General features: G+C 56.2%; 1 protein-coding gene across 2 annotated transcripts; it reads right to left on the bottom strand.

Annotated features, from left to right (window-relative positions):
• Positions 1-237: 237 nt before the first annotated feature.
• On the bottom strand, positions 238-12,958 carry NOM1 (nucleolar protein with MIF4G domain 1). Of its 2 annotated transcripts, none has more exons than XM_027538469.1 (11): positions 11,982-12,958; positions 10,489-10,613; positions 9,760-9,955; positions 7,525-7,848; positions 5,752-5,862; positions 4,738-4,905; positions 4,154-4,275; positions 3,316-3,448; positions 2,813-2,944; positions 1,453-1,562; positions 238-1,134 (listed from the first exon to the last, which is right to left on the bottom strand). In XM_027538469.1, the coding sequence occupies exons 1-11, from the start codon at positions 12,948-12,950 to the stop codon at positions 978-980; spliced, it is 2,547 nt and encodes an 848-aa protein (XP_027394270.1). In that variant the 5' UTR covers positions 12,951-12,958; the 3' UTR covers positions 238-977. The 2 variants fall into 2 exon arrangements, with proteins under 2 accessions (XP_027394270.1, XP_027394269.1); XM_027538468.1 differs by having other exon boundaries at positions 10,489-10,616.
• Between the last annotated feature and the right edge of the window lie 8,727 nt (positions 12,959-21,685).

The raw sequence follows: 21,685 nt of genomic DNA on the forward strand, positions 1-21,685 counted from the left end.
CAGGCGCCCTGGAACCTGCGTTCAGTGACAGGACATGCCACCCGAACGAGCGCCTGCACCCCGCAACCGGAGAGCAGCCGCAACCAGAGAGACGTCCCTGCAGCTACGAGGACCGCGTGTGGCCACCACTACAGTTAATACAAAAAAGGAGCCAATGGTGATCCGAATTAGCTTAATTATTTTCATGAAAAGACATCAGAATATTTCACACCTTGAAAGAATAAGTTCTGCAGTATGCATGTTTTAGAAGAATTGTTTATTTTGAAATAATTTAAAACTTGAAGAAAGATTATAAAAATACATTCCATCTGCATAAACCTCACCCGGACTCAGCAATGCGGACATTTCGCCTCGTCTGTGCTCTGCCCAGGCGCAGCGAGGGGGGGCAGGCGCTGTGCTTCAGGGGCAACCCGGGCATGCCCGTTGCGGGCGGTCTGTCTTGAGTTCCCACCCAAGAACCCGCTCAGCAGGCGTGGCCGGCCAGCCCAGGCTCCGTCTGCTCACGTGGGGGCTTCAGAGTTATGTGGAGTTAGTGACACTCGGGGGAGCTGGCCTGCCCCCGGTGGGAACCTGAGGTGAGGAGCCAGGAGCACCCCCACACCGTGAGGCCCGGGTCAGCTGCCACCTTTCCCAGGACAGCGGCCTCCAGGACACTTCACGTATCAACACAGCATCAGGCACGTTTGATGGACGACTTCTGAATTTTTAACCAATATACAAAGATACAACCACCACCAGTCTCTCTCAGACTGCAGCCTCGAGCTCATCCTGTCTCTGAAGACACTGCACACCCACTCCCTCACTGCCTGGGCCTGCCCTGCCCGCCCCTCCTGGAGATATAAATACAGTTATCTGAAAATGGTTTAAAATACAAATACAACCCTGGAGCTAAATACACTAGCTTACACTACAGGGCTACAGCTGCCCTGCCTTCCGGGCGAGCTGTACAGGAGACGCCCTGCAGACAGGCCCCTCCCCTACATCCTGAGGGACCCCCGCCCCTGCAGGGCCTGGGTGCACAGCTCGGCGCGCTCCCGCAGGGCGCCAGCCTCCGGGGCGCCTCTCAGCAGGAAGTGGCTGATGAAGAGCTTCAGGCCCTCACGCAGCAGGCCCAGCGCCGGCTTGTCCGACACCCTGGGGAGGAAGGGACACGCATCAGTGACCAGATGCCCTGGTGCTCCGTCGGGGGACCCCGGAGAGGGAGGCATGGCCAGTTCCCACTGAAGCAGAGCCCTCAGTGCAGAACATACTCTACTGGTCACAAATCACCTTCAGCTCCCTATTAGGCAAGTCTCCCATCCCCCAATTAACATACAAGACATCATCCAAATTAAACTGAAAAGCTGCCCCTAAGTACAACATACAGCACAACAAGCTCGCTTTTCTAAGATAACGTGAGTGAAATGCTTTCTCTTTTCTCTTCCGTGTTTTATCAAAACGCTGGGAACAAACCTTGCAAAAATCAAACCAAGGTCTTCAACTTCTGTCTCCATCAGCAGTATGTGTAACACTTTCCGTAAGAAGTGGACTCTGGGTTTGTCCAGTTCACTGAATTCCACAACCTAATAGAGTCAGGATAAAAAACAGTAACGTTACACAGGTTTAGCCAACTTTTCAACGATTTCTAAGCACAGTCTGAGGGAATGCTACCCGCCCCCTGCCCCCTTAACTAAGGTTGTCTCCAGTTTTATAAAGTGACCAGCTGAGGCCCTGTGCCCTCTCATCACGGCTGCAGGGTGTGCACCTGCCGGCGAAGGGACTCAGCAGAGCTCAGTCAAGTTCAGGGGCAGAGGGGCGCTGAGCGAAGCAGGACTCCCTAGAACTGAGACAGGTGCGATCATCTCCATGCCTCAGAGAAGCTACCCCCTGACTAAGACCACACACACACACACACACACACACACACACACACACAATCTAGGTCCAGGAGGGACAAATTTGTGTATATAAAAATCACAGTGCACTTATACAGCGGAAGGCTATACAACACTAATAAAATCTGAGAACAGAAGTGCGGAGATCAACGTGGATGCATTTCAAGCTTATGCTGAATTCGAGTAAAGGACAGCGGCAGCCTGGTGACCCTGTGCCACCAATGGTACGGGGGGACAGCGTGCAGACAGAGGCCCGGTCAGACCCCTGTGAGGGAAGGAGGGGCTGCCCTGGCTCAGGGGTGTCTCCATGACCTACTGCAGCTGAGGGACACGCCGTGCGCCGTCCCTTCTGAGCTCAAACTCCAGTAAACACAAGGCGAGACCCCCCAGCAACGAGAAAGCCAGAGAGGTCTGTGCCGTGGGCGTGCCCCGTGCCGGGGTGTGGGGCGAGGCGGTGGGCCCTCACGCTCGGTGCGCCACCCCAAAGGCACAGGAGGCGAGCTCGACAGGTGTGTGAGCAGCCCCTGCACTTGCGCCCCCAGCCCCACGAAGAGCAGCCAGCAGCTGTCACGGTGCCCTAAGCTACCGGCAACTTGACGCTGCCTGCTTGCCTGCCTGGATGATGACGTTTCCCAGGCGAGTCAGGATCCAAGGACGCGTGTGTTCCTAAGGCAACAAACACACCGGCCCTGGGCCCCGAGCTCGCCTCTGGACTGCACGTCCACTTACACGAGGACTTCTCCCCCTAAAACGCACTGCAGGACCACACGCGCCCAAGCGGGGAGGCTCCTGGCACGTGGAACCAGAATGCGGAGGCGACTGTGAAGTCAGACGAGGACTGTGACTGCACCGGGGGTCTGCCCCGGACCCCGCGGCTCAAGGCTCAGCTGTATGCTTTCAGCTTCAGTGCCCTGAGTTATTCCGTGCGCCTCACACACCTTTAAGAGGGAAAGTGGCAGTGACTTGGTCTTCAACAAGTGGGCCACCAGATGAACCAAATTAGCAAAACTAGTGGCTGGCAAATTTTCTAGGTCCCGAAATTTGTCCCATATGCTGAACTGGAACGTCATCTAACAGAATAAAAAGGGGGAAAAAAGTTAAAATCCCACAAATTATTAGAATAATCACTACAAACATAATCCAAAGGTATGACACTTAACCACTTAGATGTAATATCCTTAAGCTGAAGACTTCTTAGAAACTACACTGGCTTCGTTACACAGTAGTTTGAAACCGCTTCACAGTCATCTCTTTCGAGATGCTGTCCCTCAAATCAGAGAAACACTGGACCGCAGAGGCCTCGCCGGTCCACCAGGTCACAGCACCCTCATCTGTGACGTGGATCCGGGGGCGCCACGTGGACGCGGGGAGCCCACCCGCCGCGCTGAGCTCGGGGCCTGCAGTCAGACAGTGATGGCAGGCAGCCTCCCGGCCCCATCACCTGGAACCTCCTCTCGTAGGCACAGAACTTGCCGGCCAGGAAGGCGTAGAAAGGGTTGTAGGTCTTCTCCTGCAGGCAGCAGTCCACCAGCACGTGAACGATCTCTCTCTCCTGCTGATCCTTAAGCCCCAGCCTGGAGGGCAGAAGCAGCCAGCTCTGAACCTTCAACCTGCCCGAGGTCGGCAGCCCGAGGCAGACAGCTCTCCCAGAGGCACTCCCTGTCCAGCCGTCTGTCTGGTGAGACGAGCCGAGCAGAGAAGGTGGGGGGCAGGACTGGACCCCCGGCTCCGGAAGCAGGGGACCCCGGGCCTACACGGGCCTGGGCTGGGGACTGAGCCACAGGACAGCATCTTAGCCTCGGGCCGGCAGTGAGTCCCTGCCACTGTCCCCGCTGAGTCCTGTGTGGGCGGGTCCGGACACGGTGAGACCTGCCCCTTTAGTGCAGTGTGGAGTCTGCACAGTCCTGCAATGCCTACCCTCCATTTCTTTCTGAATTTGAAGCAAGTAAAGGAAAATTAATTAATACTAGACTTTTTAGATGTACTTTGTCAAAGTACACAGATGCTTTTAAATCTCATTACAACCAAGTACAGAAGCCACACGGGAGGTTTAACTTAGATGTAGTCAGAAAGACAACTTTTAACAGGAAGAGTTAAGCGACTCATGACAAGCGGCGGCCACCGGGAACCATCAGGTGGCCACCGGATCCCTCCAATCAACAGATCATAAGCTGTCTGCATCTGGAGCGACCAGCGGTCAGTGAGCAGGAGGGACGCTGGGGAGGCGGGTACCCAGCCCCTGACTCAGAGGCCAAGGAGGAGGCGCACACAGGGCTTACTTCAGGAGCTTCTCGAACGCATCCAAAAAGTCTTCGCTCGTCATCACCGTGCAGAATATGTTTCTCCTGACGTCGGTGTTCATTCTCTGCTTGCGGGCAAGCTCCAGGATCTTCGAGCTAACCTGCAAAGAGGGACGACAGGGCCTAAGTTGTACAGACGTGTCACTAAATTTCTCCTTCGGTTCAGTACAGTTAAGAAGTTTCTAAAAACTTATGTGTGTAATCCTGCGGTTTGACGTCGAGGATAATTGTAAGTCACACGTGTAAGTGCTGAGTCTTTATTTCTGAGCACCACCCCTGCAACAGCAAGAGGCAGAGCAGACCCCCGGAGGAACCCGCTGCGTGTAGGCGGGCTCCCGTGTGAGAGAGGGGCGGGGCGGTCGAGCATCCCCTCACTCGTCTCTGCATCTAAGTCTCCCAGCTAACGTTTTGATACTTTCAGAGGAAGTAACAGAAATGGAATTACGTGAGATCACAAAACCACAGCAGCTTCCGTAATATCGTCAAATAACCCCAGGGACAGCCGCATGTGGGCTCGGTACCCCATGCACCGTCCCCGCGCGCGGACTCGGTCCCCCACGCACCGTCCCCGCGAAAGGCTTCTGCGGGGCCTTCTGCGGACCGCCGTCCACCATCGGGGCGCCGCTCCAGGCGGACCCCACGATCCACCAGCGCCCAGTGCGCTCAGCGTTCAGGACGCTGTCCCAGGACACTCGGAGCTCGGGGTCTGTCCCTGCGCCGGCACCGCGCACCTGTAAGAGAGCAGCCGGCACAGCGGCTCAGCACGCAAGCACCAGCTGGGATGCTCCCGCCTGGGCGAAGGTGCTGCTGGTGCGGGAACACTGAGCTGAGTCGCCGACAACCCGGACACTTAACCCCTGGGAGGGATGGCAGCGTCAGAGGAGACCTCCGAGTGTGAGCTTCCTGGGCCCATCCCCAGACGTGTTGTGGGAGGACAGCGGTCCCACAGGGGTCCAGGGAGAGCCCACGCCGGCAGTGAGGACGCCGCCAACCGGCCTGTGATCCGTGGGATGCAGCGACGGGACCAAGGCCTGGGGCTGAGGGAGCTGCCAAAGGGGCCCACGGCGAGAAGTCCCAGGGAATTTCAACAGACGAGCCCTCACTCCCAGGCTGACCTCGCTGGTCTGGGTGGGACCCCGGCCAGAGGACACGCCTGTGAGTCTCTGTGTGGCTGAGGGCTCAGCGCAGGGGCATCCACAGCTCACAAGGTGGGGGGGGGTCTCACCACAGAAACCTGCAGATTCCCCCTGACCTGGGGACCCTGGCGACTGGACGGGCACCTGACCTGTGGCTCCTCTATTTGTTGGAGAAGTCTCATGGGATAGTGCAGCTGGGGAGCATAGGAGCTGAAAGGAGGGCTCCCCAGGGAGAAGGGGGTGCTCCCCAGGGAGGAGAAGGAGGCCCATAGGAAGGAGGGGGGGCTCGCTCCTCAGGGAGGAAGGAGGGCTCCCAGGGAGGAGGGTGGGCTCCCCACGGAGGAGGAGGGGCCCGCAGGGAGGAGGGGCAGGTTCCCCAGGGAGGAGGAGGGGCCCCCAGGGAGGAGGGGGGGCCCCCAGGGAGGAGGGGGGCGGGCTCACCAGGCCTCTCTGCAGCTTCCGCAGCCTCTCCACGGGCTCGGGGTCGTAGCCTGGGATCTTCCGCACGTCGTTGTTCTTCAGGGCCAGCAGCGTCTCCAGCATGAAGCGGACCTGAGACACGGGCAGGAGGAGCCACCCTTTCAAAAGGGAGGAACCGGCAGCCCTTCTGCTCGGGAAGGGAGGGGGCGTCCTCCCGCGTGTGGTCGCCGCCGCTGTCGAGCAGCACTGCCGCGAGGCCGCCCACCCAGGGCTCCCAGCTGCCCCACCGGCTTCAGGTGCCCCCTTCCCGCCCCGACTTCTTCCCATTCCTGGCCTTTCTCCTTCTTTAACTCTCAAACTGGAAATAACACTGTACTGAGAGAAAAGCTGCAAGAACAGCAGTGAGAATTCCCACAGGCCCAGAGCAGAGTCCCCCAAACGTGAGCGCTGAGACACAACCCACACTGCGCGTGCACTGAGCACTCGGCGCGCCTCCTCAGCTCAGCACCCCCAGCCCTCAGCGAGCCCCCGCCCCCGCCCACCTCCTCCAGCTTCGCGCCACCATCAGAGCTAAAGGCACGTGTCTGCTGACCTCCCTATGGTCAAAGCTAAAGGTCCGTCCAGTCAAAGCTATGGTCTTCTCAGTAGTCACGTATGGATGTACGAGTTGGACCATAAAGAAAGCTGAGCACCGAAGAACTGATGCTTTTGAACTGCGGTGTTGGAGAAGACTCTTGAGAGTCCCTTGGGCTGCAAGGAGATCAAACCAATCCATCCTAAAGGAAATCAGTTCTGAATATTCACTGGAAGGACTGATGCTGAAGCTGAAGCTCCAATCCTTTGGCCACCTGATGTGAAGAGCTGACCTTTACCCCTGCCTCTTTCCTGAGCATCCAACACAGGAGAAGGGCGTTGGTCAGGAACCCCCGCTCGGCTCCCATGACCCTCCATGGCGGACATAGCACCTCACCCACCTCCGGGTCCCTAGGACCCTCAGAAGGCTCAGCCCCGCCTCCCTCCTCACAATGAGTGGCTCTCATCTCAGGATTTCAAAACTGGGCCAGTCTTCCTTTTCGGGCTGTGTCTCTCAACAACCTACTGCCCACCTGGACACCCAAGCTGGGTACCTGGTATGACCTCTGACCCCTGTCTCCCGCCCTCTCCCCAAGTCTGAGGACTTTTAAGTCCTAGACTCACGCCCACTGCAACTCTGCTAATCATCGCCCCAACCCAAGGTTGCTTTTCTCTTTCCTTTTTTGCATCCAAAGTGACCTGAGCATGAAAACGTGCGTTTACCTACTCAGAACTCATCACATGCCTCATGCCTCTGGGACAAGGTTCCGATTCCCTGGGAGGTTCACAAGGCCCTGAGGCTAGACCCTGCCCAGTCCCCCAGGGAGGCCGTCCCTGCCCCTCTAACGGGGCCCTTGCCCCGCCCCCCCAACGGGGCCCTTGCCCCGCCCCCCCAACCCCCACGGCTCCTCCAGGCCTCTCAGTCTGCAGGAGTTACCATCAGCCCCACCTTCCAGATGGGGAAACTGAGGCCCGCAGCACACAGTCCCGCGGTGGCCAAGCGCATTGACCCGAACCCCTCGCCACAGGCCTTCCCAGTAAGCCTCTTTTGAACAACTGAACGGTCTTAAACCCGTGAGAGTCAAGAAGGAGGTTCATTCACAGACTGAAAAGAAAGCCGCAACACCAGATCAGGCACGAGACGTAGGGCTCACTGGGACGGAAGGGGCTCGCGTGCTGAGGCTGCGTCAGGCAGGGGGAAGCAGGTCGGGGGGCGCATACCCTGGTCTGGTCCCGGAACCTGCCGCCTGCTCCGCTGGCTTTGGCCTGAGTCTCCGTGATCAGCTCCTTCAGGGACAGAGCATCGTCCTTCCTTAGTGAAAAGCCCACGGTCTTCAGCATTAACAGGATCAGCTCGATATCTTTTTCCGTGAAACTTTCAACAAGTTTCCTCAACACGTCGAAGATGAGGAGAGACTGCACCACGTGGAAGTTGTACAGATGGGCGATGACGGCGAACAGGTTGTCGCACTCCTTCCCATCTCGCCTGCTTTTATACGCGTCATCAAACCTCCTCACCACCGCCTCCAGGAAGTGGGCGCCCACCTGGACGGAGAGCAGAGCACACGTGACTGCAAACAGGCCTCGGGTGAGCGGAGAGCAGAGCACACGTGACCGCACACAGGCCTCGGGTGAGCGGAGAGCAGAGCACACGTGACTGCACACAGGCCTCGGGCGAGTGGGTTGTTCTCAGGGGCGTCTTTCAGCTTAAACGTGTGTTAAAAGGCTTCGTGCTTTAAAAATTAACAAAATACATAGGTGGCGGGGTATGAGATCTCACAGGGCAGGTTTAAGAGCTCGAGCCTGAGTGCACAGAGCTTCCCAGAGGAGAGCCTGAACTGCACACGACGCAGAGCAAGCCGCCCAGGCCTCCCTCCAACGGAGGCACCTTTTGCGGCCAGCAGCCACTCTGGTTCCTCGGAAAAATACAATTGTGAAAACTGCTAAGAACACACCCACATCTCTAAAAACATGCTATCCAACACGGCTCAGTTCTCCGGCTCAGTCTGGGCCTGGAAGGCAGGGGCCCGGGGAGGGGGAGCAGGGTAATGGCAACACTCCAGCTGAGACTCAGGGACCCGGATCACTGCAGCTGGGCTGGACCCGGGCAGGCAGACCCGACGTGAGCGACCCAGGGACAGAACCAGAGCGGGTGGCCAGTCACGGAGGGGAAGGATCAACCATCTAGGTCACGGGGCTGACGGAGCTTCCAGTGGGGGCATTAACCCACAAGGAGGAGCGGGAAGGGGGGGCAGGGACCGCTTTAAGACTGAGTAAGCCCAAGCCCTGGCCGCCTGGGTGGGTGGCTGGAGAAGCAGAGGCCGCGTTAAATCCCCGGTGAGGACGGACTGTGGCGGAAAACACACACCTCTCGCTGGCAAACTCAAGATAAGGCAGCGCCGGGGGCCCTCAGGGAAAGGCAGCTGACGGGAGCAGGGAGCAAGGGCTCCGTGGAGGCAGCTCTGACGGGCCGGACACGTCCTCTGGCTTCTAACGACCTGTGAAGAGTCTACCCTGTAAACACCCAGGGCAAGCCTCTTCACTGAAGACGCCCCTGAAGAACACACTCTTTCGATAACGACCACTATGCTACATTCAAACAGACCTTAAAAACCAGAGTCCAGAATTCCGCAGACATCGAGAAAAACTGCGCATCTGCAAAGCAGGGCTGAACAAAGCCCTGCCCAGCCCCTGCCTGGAGCTCCCAGGACTCGCACAGCGGCCAGACCCGCAGCGGCGGCCCGCTGCTGAGAGGCGGCAAAAGGCCCCGGACCGCCAAGGCCCGACGGGTCTACAAGCTCTTGTGATACGGCCGTCGTCTGGGGACGGAGGCCTTGTTCACTTCCTCCCCCACTTACTCCGCCACCTCAGTATCAAGTCCCATCATCAGAGCGCCCTCAACAGCCCCGGAAGCCGCTACCCTGGGCGAGCGGACGCCAAGGTCAATGTAAGGGTGAAGAAGAGGCCCCGCGGTGTGTGGGCCCCCGACCCGACACAGGAGGCACTGAGCCGGGACCGAAAACTCGGGGGCGGGGGGACGGGGCCAGGCTCCGAGCAGCGGGCGCTTTAGACGCGTCGTCCACGGAATCCTGACAAAGGGCCCCTTCACAGACACGCGCAGGTCCGTGGCCCACCCAGGGACACCAACACCCCAAGGCCAGGCGCTGTCCCGTCTCCTCTCTTAATGCCGTTTTCCCTCACACTCTGGTGGCCTCCTGCCCAACAAAGAGGCCTGTGCTCGGAACACCGGAAGCAGTCACCGCCAGGGCGGGATCACAGAGAAGGCAAAGACAAGGCGGACGGTACGGTCCAGAGGGAGAGAGACTCATAGCCAACACGGACCAGTCAGAACCAGAAGCTGGGCAACGTCACGTGGGCACGGAGCACGGCCTGGCCTGAGACTGCGCCGGCCGGCCACTGAGACGAGAGGCGCCGGGATGGCCGCGGCGGCCCTACCTCGAGGCCGACGGTGCGGTGCAGGACGCTGACCAGGAGGACATGCTCCATGAGCAGCCGGGCGGGCATGACCGTGTCCGGGGCGCAGGCGCTCAGCACGACGGTGGTCAGCGTGGCGTTCATGTCCTTCCGGCTATGGCCCATGTACAGCTCCTCCAGCTGGCTGCTGATGGAGGCCAGGTTCGGCTCGCTCAGCCTGCACACAGGTGGAAAGACAGAGCGATTGGGCCGCCGTTTTGGGGGTCATTTTAAGAAAAGGGAAAAGTTACTAATATACCAGCAGGTCCTACGCTGTGTAGGCAAGCCCTAAACTCGACACGCGTGTGGAGAACACACAATCCTCTGCGATCAGCAAATAACCTAACTGCTGTCCTTCCGCTGAGACGCGGCCCCAGTGAAGCGCACGCGGGACCCGCGTCAGGACCAGGGAGGCCGTGACGAGGACGCCCGCTGCCATGCTGACTCGGTGCCCCCGGCAGGCCAGGAGGCCCCCCTGAGCACATCCGCACGTGCTGCTGGGAGAAGTCAGCTTTCTCACTGTCAGCTGGCATAAGCACCTGGATTCCCTGGTGTGGAAAAACGGCTGTACTGGTGGGGGTGGGAGGATGTACACGCCCTGCTTCTGTGGGAAAAGTGCTTCAGCTAAAGAAGCATCTTGGGCTGCGGCTAACTCCCAGAATCGCTCCTCCACTGTCTCTTGAAGGGACAGCAGCACTGCCTCGAGGTTACCTGTTGATCAGCCCTTTGACCTGTTTCTTGAGCCTTTCCAGTTCTTCCTTTTTCTGGGCGTCCTCTGTCTCCTCCACTCGCCTCACATGAGGTGGGACGTACTTTCCACCATTTTCACCAAGACTCTGCTTGAAAGGATAGAAATAAATTCTTCTTAGACACTGGATCCCAGGCCACGGGGCAGGTGGTCACCACCGCTGCTTGGTGAGCACCAGCTGTCTCCCGAGTGCCCGCTCTGGCCCTGGACAAGCACGCCAACACTCAGGTAACTGTCAGCACTCCATGTCATCACCTCCCTTTTCCCTCTGGAGCTCTGCTGACCTGGCTGCGCACTTCGGGCTTGTGCCCCCAAGGGCCCTACATCCTACCCTCTGCCAGCCTCAACAGACAGCGGGCACAGCCTCGCACAAACACCGAAATTACATGCACCACCGACGTCGGAGAAAAAGTTTGGAAAAACTTCAAACTTGCTCAAAACTAGTATCTAAGTTTACATGATAAAATCAACCTACTGCTCACTGGTTCCTAGATTTTCAACTTACAAGTTACAGATCATTATCACCAACCCTCCCTGACACCTGAGTGACAAAGCCGCTAGGAAACAAACACTTTTTGTAAAGCGTGATCCGTGCTTAGACAGAGAAAAGTACATTTATGCACAAAGAAACTTAATCTTAAGACGCCCACTAGTAGGTCAATTACATGTCCACAAGCTGTGACAGAGACTTGGGAAGAGCCAGAAAGCCAGTGCTCAGAGGAGCTGATGGCACTTGGGGACTTGCTCAGAGTGCCAGGCACGGAGGCACCAGGGACAGCAACGAGACAGATCATACCCTCAGGAGGGGGAGGTTTCCAGAGACGTGTGACATCAACAGATAAACGCATCAGTGAGAAAATGAGGAAAGGCCTCGCACACAGAGTCATAGTGAGCGCAGATCAGAACGCTGAACGGGGAGAGGTGGGGAAGGGAGCAGTTCCACAAGGTGCGTGCTGAGGGGAGGCTGACAGGTGAAGGGCCATCCCTCGAGCCCATCAGCTCTGCCATGGGTTCTGAACTTGGTGGTCAGTGTGAGACCTCATCCAAGTGCGTGTTGAGAGAGCAGTTTTGTGCCTTAGAAGGACTCACTCCGGGAGCAGCTGGACAAGAAAAGGACTAGGTGGGGGCAGGCAGAGGTGCGGCAGCTGTTCCAGGACACACCAGAGGTCGGACAGAGCAAGGGGGTGGGGAGTCAGGTTTGGAGCCTGAGGACAGCCGGTGGGGATGGCCGCCAAGTCCCTGGGACAGAAAGGGCTCTGGAGATGCTTTCTCCCTTCTCTGTTACCTGCTGTGTGCCCTGTCGTATCTGACTCTGTGACCCCACGGATGGTGGCCCGCTAGGCCCCGGTGTCCATGGGATTCCCCAGGCAAGAGTACTGACCTGACCAGGCCCACACCTAACTGCAATCCTCGTTCCTCTGAAGATCCCGGAGGACTGAGATCGTGCACACGATACCTGATCGTCTGTACGCACAGCCTCCGAGGGGGTTTCACTCCTCTCTTCATCTTCTGCAAAACGGACCCTCTTTCTGCCCCCTTCCTCCTTGGCTGTGCCCAGGGCTCCGCGCGCCTCCTCTTCGGCATCGTCCTGGTCCCTCTCCTCGCTCCACGCATCCTCTGCCGCCTGCCCGCTGCTCCGCTCCAGGTCCTGCTCCTCCCATCCGTCCTCAGCGTCGGTGTCCAGTTCACTCCCGGGGGGTGTGGGGCCCGCGCCCTCCTCCGCCTCGCTGCCGCTTTCACACAAGCCACTACTTTCCCCAGAGCCCAGGGCCTCCAGGACATAGTCGAGCCCGTCGCGGGCAAAGCTGAGAGGCACGGAGCTGCTGCCGTCGCCCTTCTTCCTGCGCTTGTTCAAGCCGAGGCGCCGCTCCAGCTTTCGGATCTCGCGGTCCTCCTCCTCGTTGGCCGCCAGAAGCGCCCGCTTCCGGGCGGCGGCGGCGGCGGCGGCGGGGGCCTTGGTCCTGCCGGGCGGGCCCTGGGCCTGGGTCCGGGCCGGGGCGGCCTTGGGCGGAGCCGGAGGGCGCCGCAGCCCCGCTGACGGCCGGTCGGCCTCCTCCCGCGCTGCCCCCACCCGGGGGTCGCTGGCTTCCCCGCCCGGGCGGGGGTCCTGCGCGGGGCCTGCCCCCCTCTGGAGCCGGCGCGCCTTCCTCAGATGCCGCTTCTCCCTTCTCAGTTCCCGGCGGCTTTTCCTCCCGCCCGAGCGCGCGCGGCCCGCAACGCGGGGCCCCTCGCGGCCGCCGGGGGTCCCACCCTCCGCGGTCCCCCGCACGAACTCCTGCACGGCTAGCTTCAGCCGCCTCAGGGCCCCCTCCCCACCGCCCTCCGGCCCGCGGCGCTGCCCGCGCCCGCCTCCGCGCTTCCCGCGGCCCATGCGCCCCCGGAAGCCGCCCCGCGCCGGCACCGTAGCGCCGGTGGACGCCGCCATCTTTGGGGACGCACCAACGCGGGATTTCCGGCCGGGACGGGACTTCCGGGCGGGGAGCGGCGTGGGGCGCGCGGCGCAGGGCGGGCTGAGGCGCCGCCCCCTGCTGGCGGGAGGCCAGCAGCGCAGGGAGCCGCGCTGTGCAGCGTTGTTCACAATCCGAAAACAACCCTGATGTGTGTCAGCAGTAAACCGGATAAGTAAACCACGATATATTTACGTATCAGAGCCCTATGCGAACATAAAAACCGAGAGGACTACCGTTGCAAAGAATAATCGAGATGCATGGTAAAAAGAAAACGTTGATTGAAAAAAAAAAACAAAACTAAAAACAGGCATAAAATAATTATAAATAAATTTAGAGAAGAGCTAACACCTATCCTGCTCAAACTCTTCCAGAAAATTGCAGAGGAAGGTAAACTTCCAAACTCATTCTATGAGGCCACCATCACCCTAATACCAAAACCTGACAAAGATCCCACAAAAAAAGAAAACTACAGGCCAATATCACTGATGAACATAGATGCAAAAATCCTAAACGAAATTCTAGCAATCAGAATCCAACAACACATTAAAAAGATCATACACCATGACCAAGTGGGCTTTATCCCAGGGATGCAAGGATTCTTCAATATCCGCAAATCAATCAATGTAATACACCACATTAACAAATTGAAAAATAAAAACCATATGATTATCTCAATAGATGCAGAGAAAGCCTTTGACAAAATTCAACATCCATTTATGATAAAAACTCTCCAGAAAGCAGGAATAGAAGGAACATACCTCAATATAATAAAAGCTATATATGACAAACCCACAGCAAACATTATCCTCAATGGTGAAAAATTGAAAGCATTTCCTCTAAAGTCAGGAACAAGACAAGGGTGCCCACTTTCACCATTACTATTCAACATAGTTTTGGAAGTTTTGGCCACGGCAATCAGAGCAGAAAAAGAAATAAAAGGAATCCAAATTGGAAAAGAAGAAGTAAAACTCTCACTATTTGCAGATGACATGATCCTCTACATAGAAAACCCTAAAGACTCCACCAGAAAATTACTAGAACTAATCAATGATTATAGTAAAGTTGCAGGATATAAAATCAACACACAGAAATCCCTTGCATTCCTATACACTAATAATGAGAAAACAGAGAGAGAAATTAAGGAAACAATTCCATTCACCATTGCAACGGAAATAATAAAATACTTAGGAATAGATCTACCTAAAGAAACTAAAGACCTATATATAGAAAACTATAAAACACTGGTGAAAGAAATCAAAGAGGACACTAATAGATGGAGAAATATACCATGTTCATGGATTGGAAGAATCAATATAGTGAAAATGAGTATACTACCCAAAGCAATTTATAGATTCAATGCAATCCCTATCAAGCTACCAACAGTATTCTTCACGGAGCTAGAACAAATAATTTCACAATTTGTATGGAAATACAAAAAACCTCGAATAGCCAAAGCGATCTTGAGAAAGAAAAATGGAACTGGAGGAATCAACCTACCTGACTTCAGGCTCTACTACAAAGCCACAGTTATCAAGACAGTATGGTACTGGCACAAAGACTGAAATATAGATCAATGGAACAAAATAGAAAGCCCAGAGATAAATCCACGCACATATGGACACCTTATCTTTGACAAAGGAGGCAAGAATATACAATGGATTAAAGACAATCTCTTTAACAAGTGGTGCTGGGAAATCTGGTCAACCACTTGTAAAAGAATGAAACTAGAACACTTTCTAACACCATATACAAAAATAAACTCAAAATGGATTAAAAAAAAAAAAAAAAAAAGAAAACCCTGGTGTCTGCAGGAAAACTTTGGTGTCTCATCTTAAATGAGGTAGCAAGCAGCTTCCAGTGAACACTAGAGTCCAATTGCCTGGCTTTATTCCCAAGCTCCACCAAGTCCCAGCTGTGTGACCCCATGGAAACGATTTAATCTCTCTAGGTCTTAGTTTCCTTATCTGTAAAATGGACATAGTGATAGTGTTTACTTTGTCTGGTTATGGTGAGATTTTAAAATCAGTCAATATATCTTTTTTTTCTCTCATTGCCGTGGCTAAGACTTCCAGAACTATGTTGAGTAAGAGTGGCAAGAGTGGGCGCCCTTGTCTTATTCTAGAAAAATGGTGCTGATGAACCTATTTTCAGGGTAGAATAGAAATGCAGATGTAGAGAATGGCCTTGTGGGCACAGTGGGGAAAGAAGGTGGGACGAAATGAGAGAGTAGGATTGACATATACACTACATATATCTGTGTGTAAAACAGATAGCTAATGGGAGCTCAGCTCTGTGCTCTGTGATGACCTAAAGGGGTGGGATGGGGGGGGTGGGAGGCTCAAGAGGGAGGGGACATATGTATACACGCGGCTGATTCACATTGTTGTACAGCAGCAACCAACACAACACTCTAAATTAATTATCTTCCCATTAAAAATAAACAAAAGATGAAAATTTAAAAATATCGGTCAATATAAGTAGAGCACATAAAAGAGTGTCTGGCACAAGGCAGGGGATCTGTCTCTCGTTATTGGCTCAAAAGTATTACTACAAATTAAGAGACCTCTTCAAGGTTATGTATTAAAATCCTGCTTCTTGATTATCTCAAAGAATGGAAAACCACACAGACCATTAAATGGATACAGACCATTAAACTGGCTCATGATCACACTCAAAAAAAAAAAAAAACCAAAAAAAAACAAAACTAAAAACAGGCATAAAATAATTCAATTAAAATTCAAAAAGAGAAAGAAATATTTGGTCTTGGATGCAAAGGTATTTGGTCAAACCAAAAACAAAGCAGCTAATGACCCCGCCTGTTTAGAATGATGGGTCCCTCCAGGCTCTCCCACAAGCCCACAAGAGGGGCTTGTGAGCACAATTACAGTATCACTTAAAACCTTACGGATGATGGTAAAGAAGGCTCCGCGCTTTCTGGGGGGGGTGGATCCTTGGGGAGGGGCGTGCACGGGCACCTGGGGGGGTGGCATCGTGGGAACCGCGCGCTGATCGCAGGAGCCCCGTCCCGCGCTCACTGCTCCGGCCTCAGGCCTCCGGGCCTCAAGGCTCGGGGTGAAGACGCCCCTGTCCTTCACTGGTGTTGCTCGGATTGCCGGGGTGATGGTCCCCCGTTATGGTGCCATGGACGGCCACCCGCCAGCGTGACCGGTGCCCCCAGAGTTCAAATCTGCTGGCATTCAGGGACCTGACCTGGTGTGGAAATAGGGCCTTTGCAGATACGTGGGTGGGAGGAGGCCCTGCTGGCCTGGGCAGGCCCTGCGTCCAAGGACAAGGCTTCCTAAGAGAGGGAGACTGGAGTCCCAGCTCCAACCCGGGAGACCCACCTGGACGTCGGAGGCAGCCATGAGGACTCAGGGGGCTGGGACTCCCAGGACGGTCCACAGCAGAGGCTGGAGGAAGGTCCGCCTGGTCAGGACCTGTCCTGCAGCCGGGGGAGCCCACCCCGCCCACACCTAGATTCCCAGCCTTCAGCCTCAGCACCCAGCCTGTGGATGTCTGCTTTAAGGGGGGTGGTTTGTACCGGGAAAGGAGCACAGCATGGGGAAGGCGGGAGCTGGGGCCCGCAGGACTCAGGGCTGGATGGTGACGGGAGGACACCCGCATGGAAGTGCCAGCCAGCGCTGGGGTTCCCATCCTGACCTCGCTGCTGCATGACCTGCAAAGTGCGGATCAGCGCCCCATCCCACAGGGCCGCCATAACAGTGAGTTTTGAAGTAACTCGTTCCTCAATGAAACGGACCCCGTCCCCCCGAAGCTCTGCGGGGCCCTCCTTGCTGGCCTGTCCCTCTGGGTCACCTGCGTGTGGCTGCGGAGGCCTCCCCAGTGAGGGCTTGTGTCCCGAGGGTTCACCCGGCCGGCAAAGGCTGGGCCGGGAGCGGAGACCTCCCAGACCAGTGTCCACAATTCCTGGAGAGAAGTGAGGGGGAGGACCTCCTCCCAGCTGGCACCCTGGGCCTGGGGGTGAGGGGCAGCGGGAGGGGCCCCCGACCAGGTCCCCCTCCCCAGGCTCTCCTGTCCTCCAGTAATTTCTCTGGTGCTGACTGGGGGAGGGAGCCAGCCAGCCTTGCACCCACCCCTTTTAACAGGAACCAAAAAGACCCTGAAGCTGGGAAAGACTGAAGGTGGGAGGAGAAGGGGATGACAGAGGATGAGGTGGTTGGATGGCATCACCGGCTCCATGGGCATGAGTTTGAGTAAGCTTCGGGAGTTGGTGAAGGACAGGGAAGCCTGATGTGCTGCGGTCCGTGGGGTTGCAGAGAGTCGGACACGACTGAGCGACTGAACTGACCTGACCTGACCTGACCTGAATCCCATCACTCGCTCCCTCGGCGTGCTCTGGGAGGGGCTGGTACCCGGCCAGGCTCGGGGTCAGCGGCCCTCACGTCCTCCGCCTCTGCTCTGACAGGGGCCCGGCTTTCGCTCAGGAGTTTTCTTGCTCTGAAGTCACGACTTTGAAGACCTTGTGGGGGCTTAACGTGGGGGAGTCTTGGGGGTGTTTTTCAGGCCCAGGATCCTCGGGGAAGGCGGCCTTTGTGGCGATTCTGTCTGCCCCACACCTGGGGAAGCTGCGCCTCTTGGAGCCTCAACAGGGCCGCAGGCCTGGGGCGCTGGATGGAACCTTTTCCCCTGATTCTGGTGGGAGGGGCTGGCCGGGGAACAAGGGGGCCTGGGCATCTGGCTGCAAACGTGAAGGAGCCCACGGATGACACGGACAGATGAACGGGCAACGCAGGCACAGCGTGTGGAAGGGCCGGTGTCGGCGTGTGTGCGCTGTGTGCGCAGGCGCGGGCCAGAGGTGGGGCTGGAGGAGTGGGCGAAGCCGGGGGGGCGTGGCCTCAGCTTGATGCTGGGCGCGTGGGGAGCTGGTGAAGTCGTGGGCAGAGGCTGGGTGACCAGGACGGGGCTGCGTTTCGAAGCGACGGCCGGGCAGCTGGCAGGGCTGCCTGCGGCGACTCAGAATTGATGGGTGGACGGAGGCTGTTGCATCAGACGCTTGCTCCCCGGCCTGGAACAAACTGCTGGCTGCTGACAGCTCTTCAAAATAATAGCATGGATGATCTATGAAGAGTAAGATGATGCACAGCTGAAGCCTAACCTTCTGCTCTGTGTCTTAGTCCGTGCGGGCTCCTGCAACCGAACACCATGAATGGCGGCTGAAACTTCAGATGTCCACTCCCCGCGCCTCTGGAGCTGGCAGTCGGAGGTCCAGGTGCCCCGACCTGCTATCTGGTGGGGACTCGCTTCCAGGTTCACTGGTGGCCATCCTCAGGCGCTGTCCCCACCTTGGGGGAGGCTATGGGCCCGTCTGGGGACCCGGGTATAAGGACCCTAACCCCATCATCAGCACCCACCCCCACAACCTAATCACCTGCCAAAGACCCCACTTCCTAACACCTTCCCCCTAACACACAGGCATTTGGGGGAACACAGACATTCAGTCCAGAATATTCAGCTTCCCAAACTTTTTTTTTGTTTTAATTTACCTATTGCTTATTTTTAAACGTTTTTTTTCAGGTACAAAAATAATTCATGTTCACCATAAAACCCTGAAATACCATGGTTAGATGTGTGATGAAGAAAGGGGAGTCCGGGGACTTCGCTGGCTGTCCAGTGACTGAGACTCCGAGCTCCCAGTGCCGGGGGCTCAGGCTAAATCTCTAGTCAGGGAGCAGAACCCGCAGACTGCATCTAGGAGCTGGTGCAGATGACTAAGACCCGGTGTGGCCACAGAAATAAATACTAGAAAAAGGGGGGCTGCCTCCAGCTCTTCCCCCCAGAAACTCGCTTCCTTCCAGAGAGTCAACGCACGTGTTAACTGGCGTTTCGATCACTCTTCACCAAAGTAGGGCGCGTTGCTGTGCAGTTGCCCGTCTGCTCCTGGGTTTCCCACCTCAGGAACCTCCACAGACAGCAGCGCTGCCTGGGGTCCTGTTGGAAGCGCAGCACGGCAGGTCCTCCCAGACCCCGGGGCCAGAATCTGCATCTACCAGCTTCCCAGGGTCCCGGCCCCCTCCCCAGCACTGAGTGTGGGAGACCTGCTCGTTCTGGGTCCCTCATTCTTCTCAGTGGGTTTATGGGCATAGTTTATGGAACCAATCCACTAATGGTGAATGTTCGTTTCCTTTTAAAAACATGCATACAGCACTATTCAACAGTGCCTCAACAAATATTCCTGTGTGTGTGGGAGCGTCTCAGTGTTTTACAAAGTTACCACCCTACACATTTTCTCGGTGTGTGTGTGCCAAGTCGCTCCAGCCGTGTCTGACTCTCTGCCACCCCATAGTCTGTAGCCCTCCAGGCTCCTCTGTCCATGGGACTCTCCAGGCAAGAACATGTGGGTGGGTTGCCTTTTCCTACTCCAGGAGATCTTCCCAACCCAGGAATCAAACCCGCATCTCTTAATGTCCTGCATGAGCAGACAGATTCTTCACTGCTAGCGCCACCTGGGAATCCCTGCTTAGGGAAATTGTATAAATATATTTTTTGAATGAACAGATAATGTCAATTTCCAACCAGAAACCTGGGCCAACTCCTCCAAATAGAGAGTGTGAGTGTTGTAGCCACACGTTCTGGGAAACAAACTCACTCAGAAGGACAATGCAGATGGTGGAGTGCAGTTTATTACACCCGAGGGCCCAAGGCAGAGTCTCCTCTTAGCCGAGGACCCGACCAGTTTTTGTGAAAACCATATATACCCTAAGTGTACGTGCTCAAACCCGCCCCCCAAACTCCCCGAAACTAGTCTGAACAAAGGAAAAGAAAGATACAATCCAAGCTAACCCGCGATTCGTGTGCCTTAAGCCTAGGTAGTTAACAGTGGACAGTTATCAATAGGCCTGTGCTCATACCCCAATAAGCACAATAGAATTTATGATTCCATCTGGTTACACAGATAATTAGGGTATTCTTTTAGGACGGAGAGTCTAGGTAGGAGCCCTGGGGCTCTTCCATGGTTGGGGGGGGTGGTCTGGTTTTCCAGCTGGTAAGTCGTTTCCATAGATACTGGGCGTACAGCTCAAAGTCCACAATCCGGCCCAAGATGGAGTCCTGCTTTCAAGGTGGAGCCTGTTCTGTCGGTTTCCTCCTTCATGAGGACCTGCCTGGGGAGTCCTCTTGGCCCACCTGACAGGTGGCAGACCAGCGAGCCCCTCTGCAGCAGCCTCACCAGCCCGCCTCCTCCCCAGCAGCCAGCCCTCCGACTCCGATAGAGATGGTCCAGTCAGACCCAGGCCTGCTGCCCCAGCCGCTGCCCCGGGCCCGGCCTGATCTTGTCTTCTGCAGTCCACTCGGCCTGACAGCCCACGTCAGCCCTTCCGGTCCCCCCGACAGCCGCCGCCCCCTCTGCCAGGGCTCCTGGGCCTGGCCTCCCTGGCGTCCCACGTGCCCTATCCATCTGCCGTGGCTGGAGCCGTCTCCCTGCCTGCTGCTCCCGTGGGACCCCCGTCCCAGGGGAATCCTGTGGTTCCCTCTGCGTCTGCGGAGGCAGCAGCTTGATTCCGGCTTCTTCAACTTCCTGCGGCCTGTTCCCAGCTCCAGGGCTGCCTCAACTCCAGGCAGGAAGCAGGCAGTGAACGAATGAATGAATAAATGAGCGAGTAAACGCCTTCAGATCCTCCTGGGGCCCAGACAGGTGCACCTCCACATCCTCAGTCTTCTCCTCTCATTATGTTAAGAGAAAGACTTCCCAGGTGGCGCTAGTGGTAGAGAGCCCCCTGCCGACGCAGGAGACTTAAGCTGTGTGGGTTCGGTCCCCGGGTTGGGAAGATCCCCTGGAGAAGAGAATGGCCACCAACCCTAGTATCCTGGCCTGGAGAATCCCAAGGACAGAGGAGACTGGCGGGCTACAGTCCAGGGGGTCGCAGAGGGTGAGACGGGACTGAGTGCTTAGCACCCATGCATGCTTGTTAATTACCAGCTGCATGTTTAGCCAAGAGCAGTGGGGGCCAGGTGAGCTTGGGCAAGGGGGTCAGATGGACCGGGAGGCCCCCGGGGAGGGTCTCCCAGTGAAGGCGGGCCTCTGATCCAAGCTCGTCCTCGGGCCAGAGTGTGTGGTTTGTTCTGTTCGCTGCAGGGTAAGCTCACCAGGTGACACCCACTCACAGAGGACCAAGGAGCTGCCCCCAGGTCGTAGACCTGGGCTGACATCTCTGCCGAGTAAAGCAAAGGGAAAAAGCCGTAGCTGTACTTCGTGATCTTCAGTAGTTTTAGTTTGCAAGCCAACTATTTGTCACATTAAGACGTTGATCTATAAATAAAATTGAAGGCAGTGATGCATCTGGGTCTTTGCAGGCCTCAAGTTGAGGCGATGATCTGTAAATATATTTGTCTGTGTCATTGATCCCTTTTTTATTAATGTCGCGGCTTTCACTGTGGTTATCAATTTCATTCTGGATTACCAAAGTCCTTACAAAACCTTTGTTCCCTGGCGTGGGCTGCCTCGGTCCGCGCTTACGCGTTTGAGTAACATAAAGTCACATCCACTTCTGGCTGGAGTTCAGCTGTGTCGTTAATTTTCATTAGCTCTTCCTGTTCTTTCTATATACTTCTACCCATTTTCAGTGTATTTTTCTATTATCTGGAGATGCTTCTCCCTTGTGGAGCGCACATGACCTAAATGCTCTTGAAGGAGGGAGGTTACATTTCTGACTCCAGTACTTTGGCCACCTGAATGGAACAGCTGACTCACTGA

This window comes from Bos indicus x Bos taurus, chromosome 4 (assembly GCF_003369695.1).
Source record: "Bos indicus x Bos taurus breed Angus x Brahman F1 hybrid chromosome 4, Bos_hybrid_MaternalHap_v2.0, whole genome shotgun sequence".
NCBI classification, from domain to species: domain Eukaryota; kingdom Metazoa; phylum Chordata; class Mammalia; order Artiodactyla; family Bovidae; genus Bos; species Bos indicus x Bos taurus.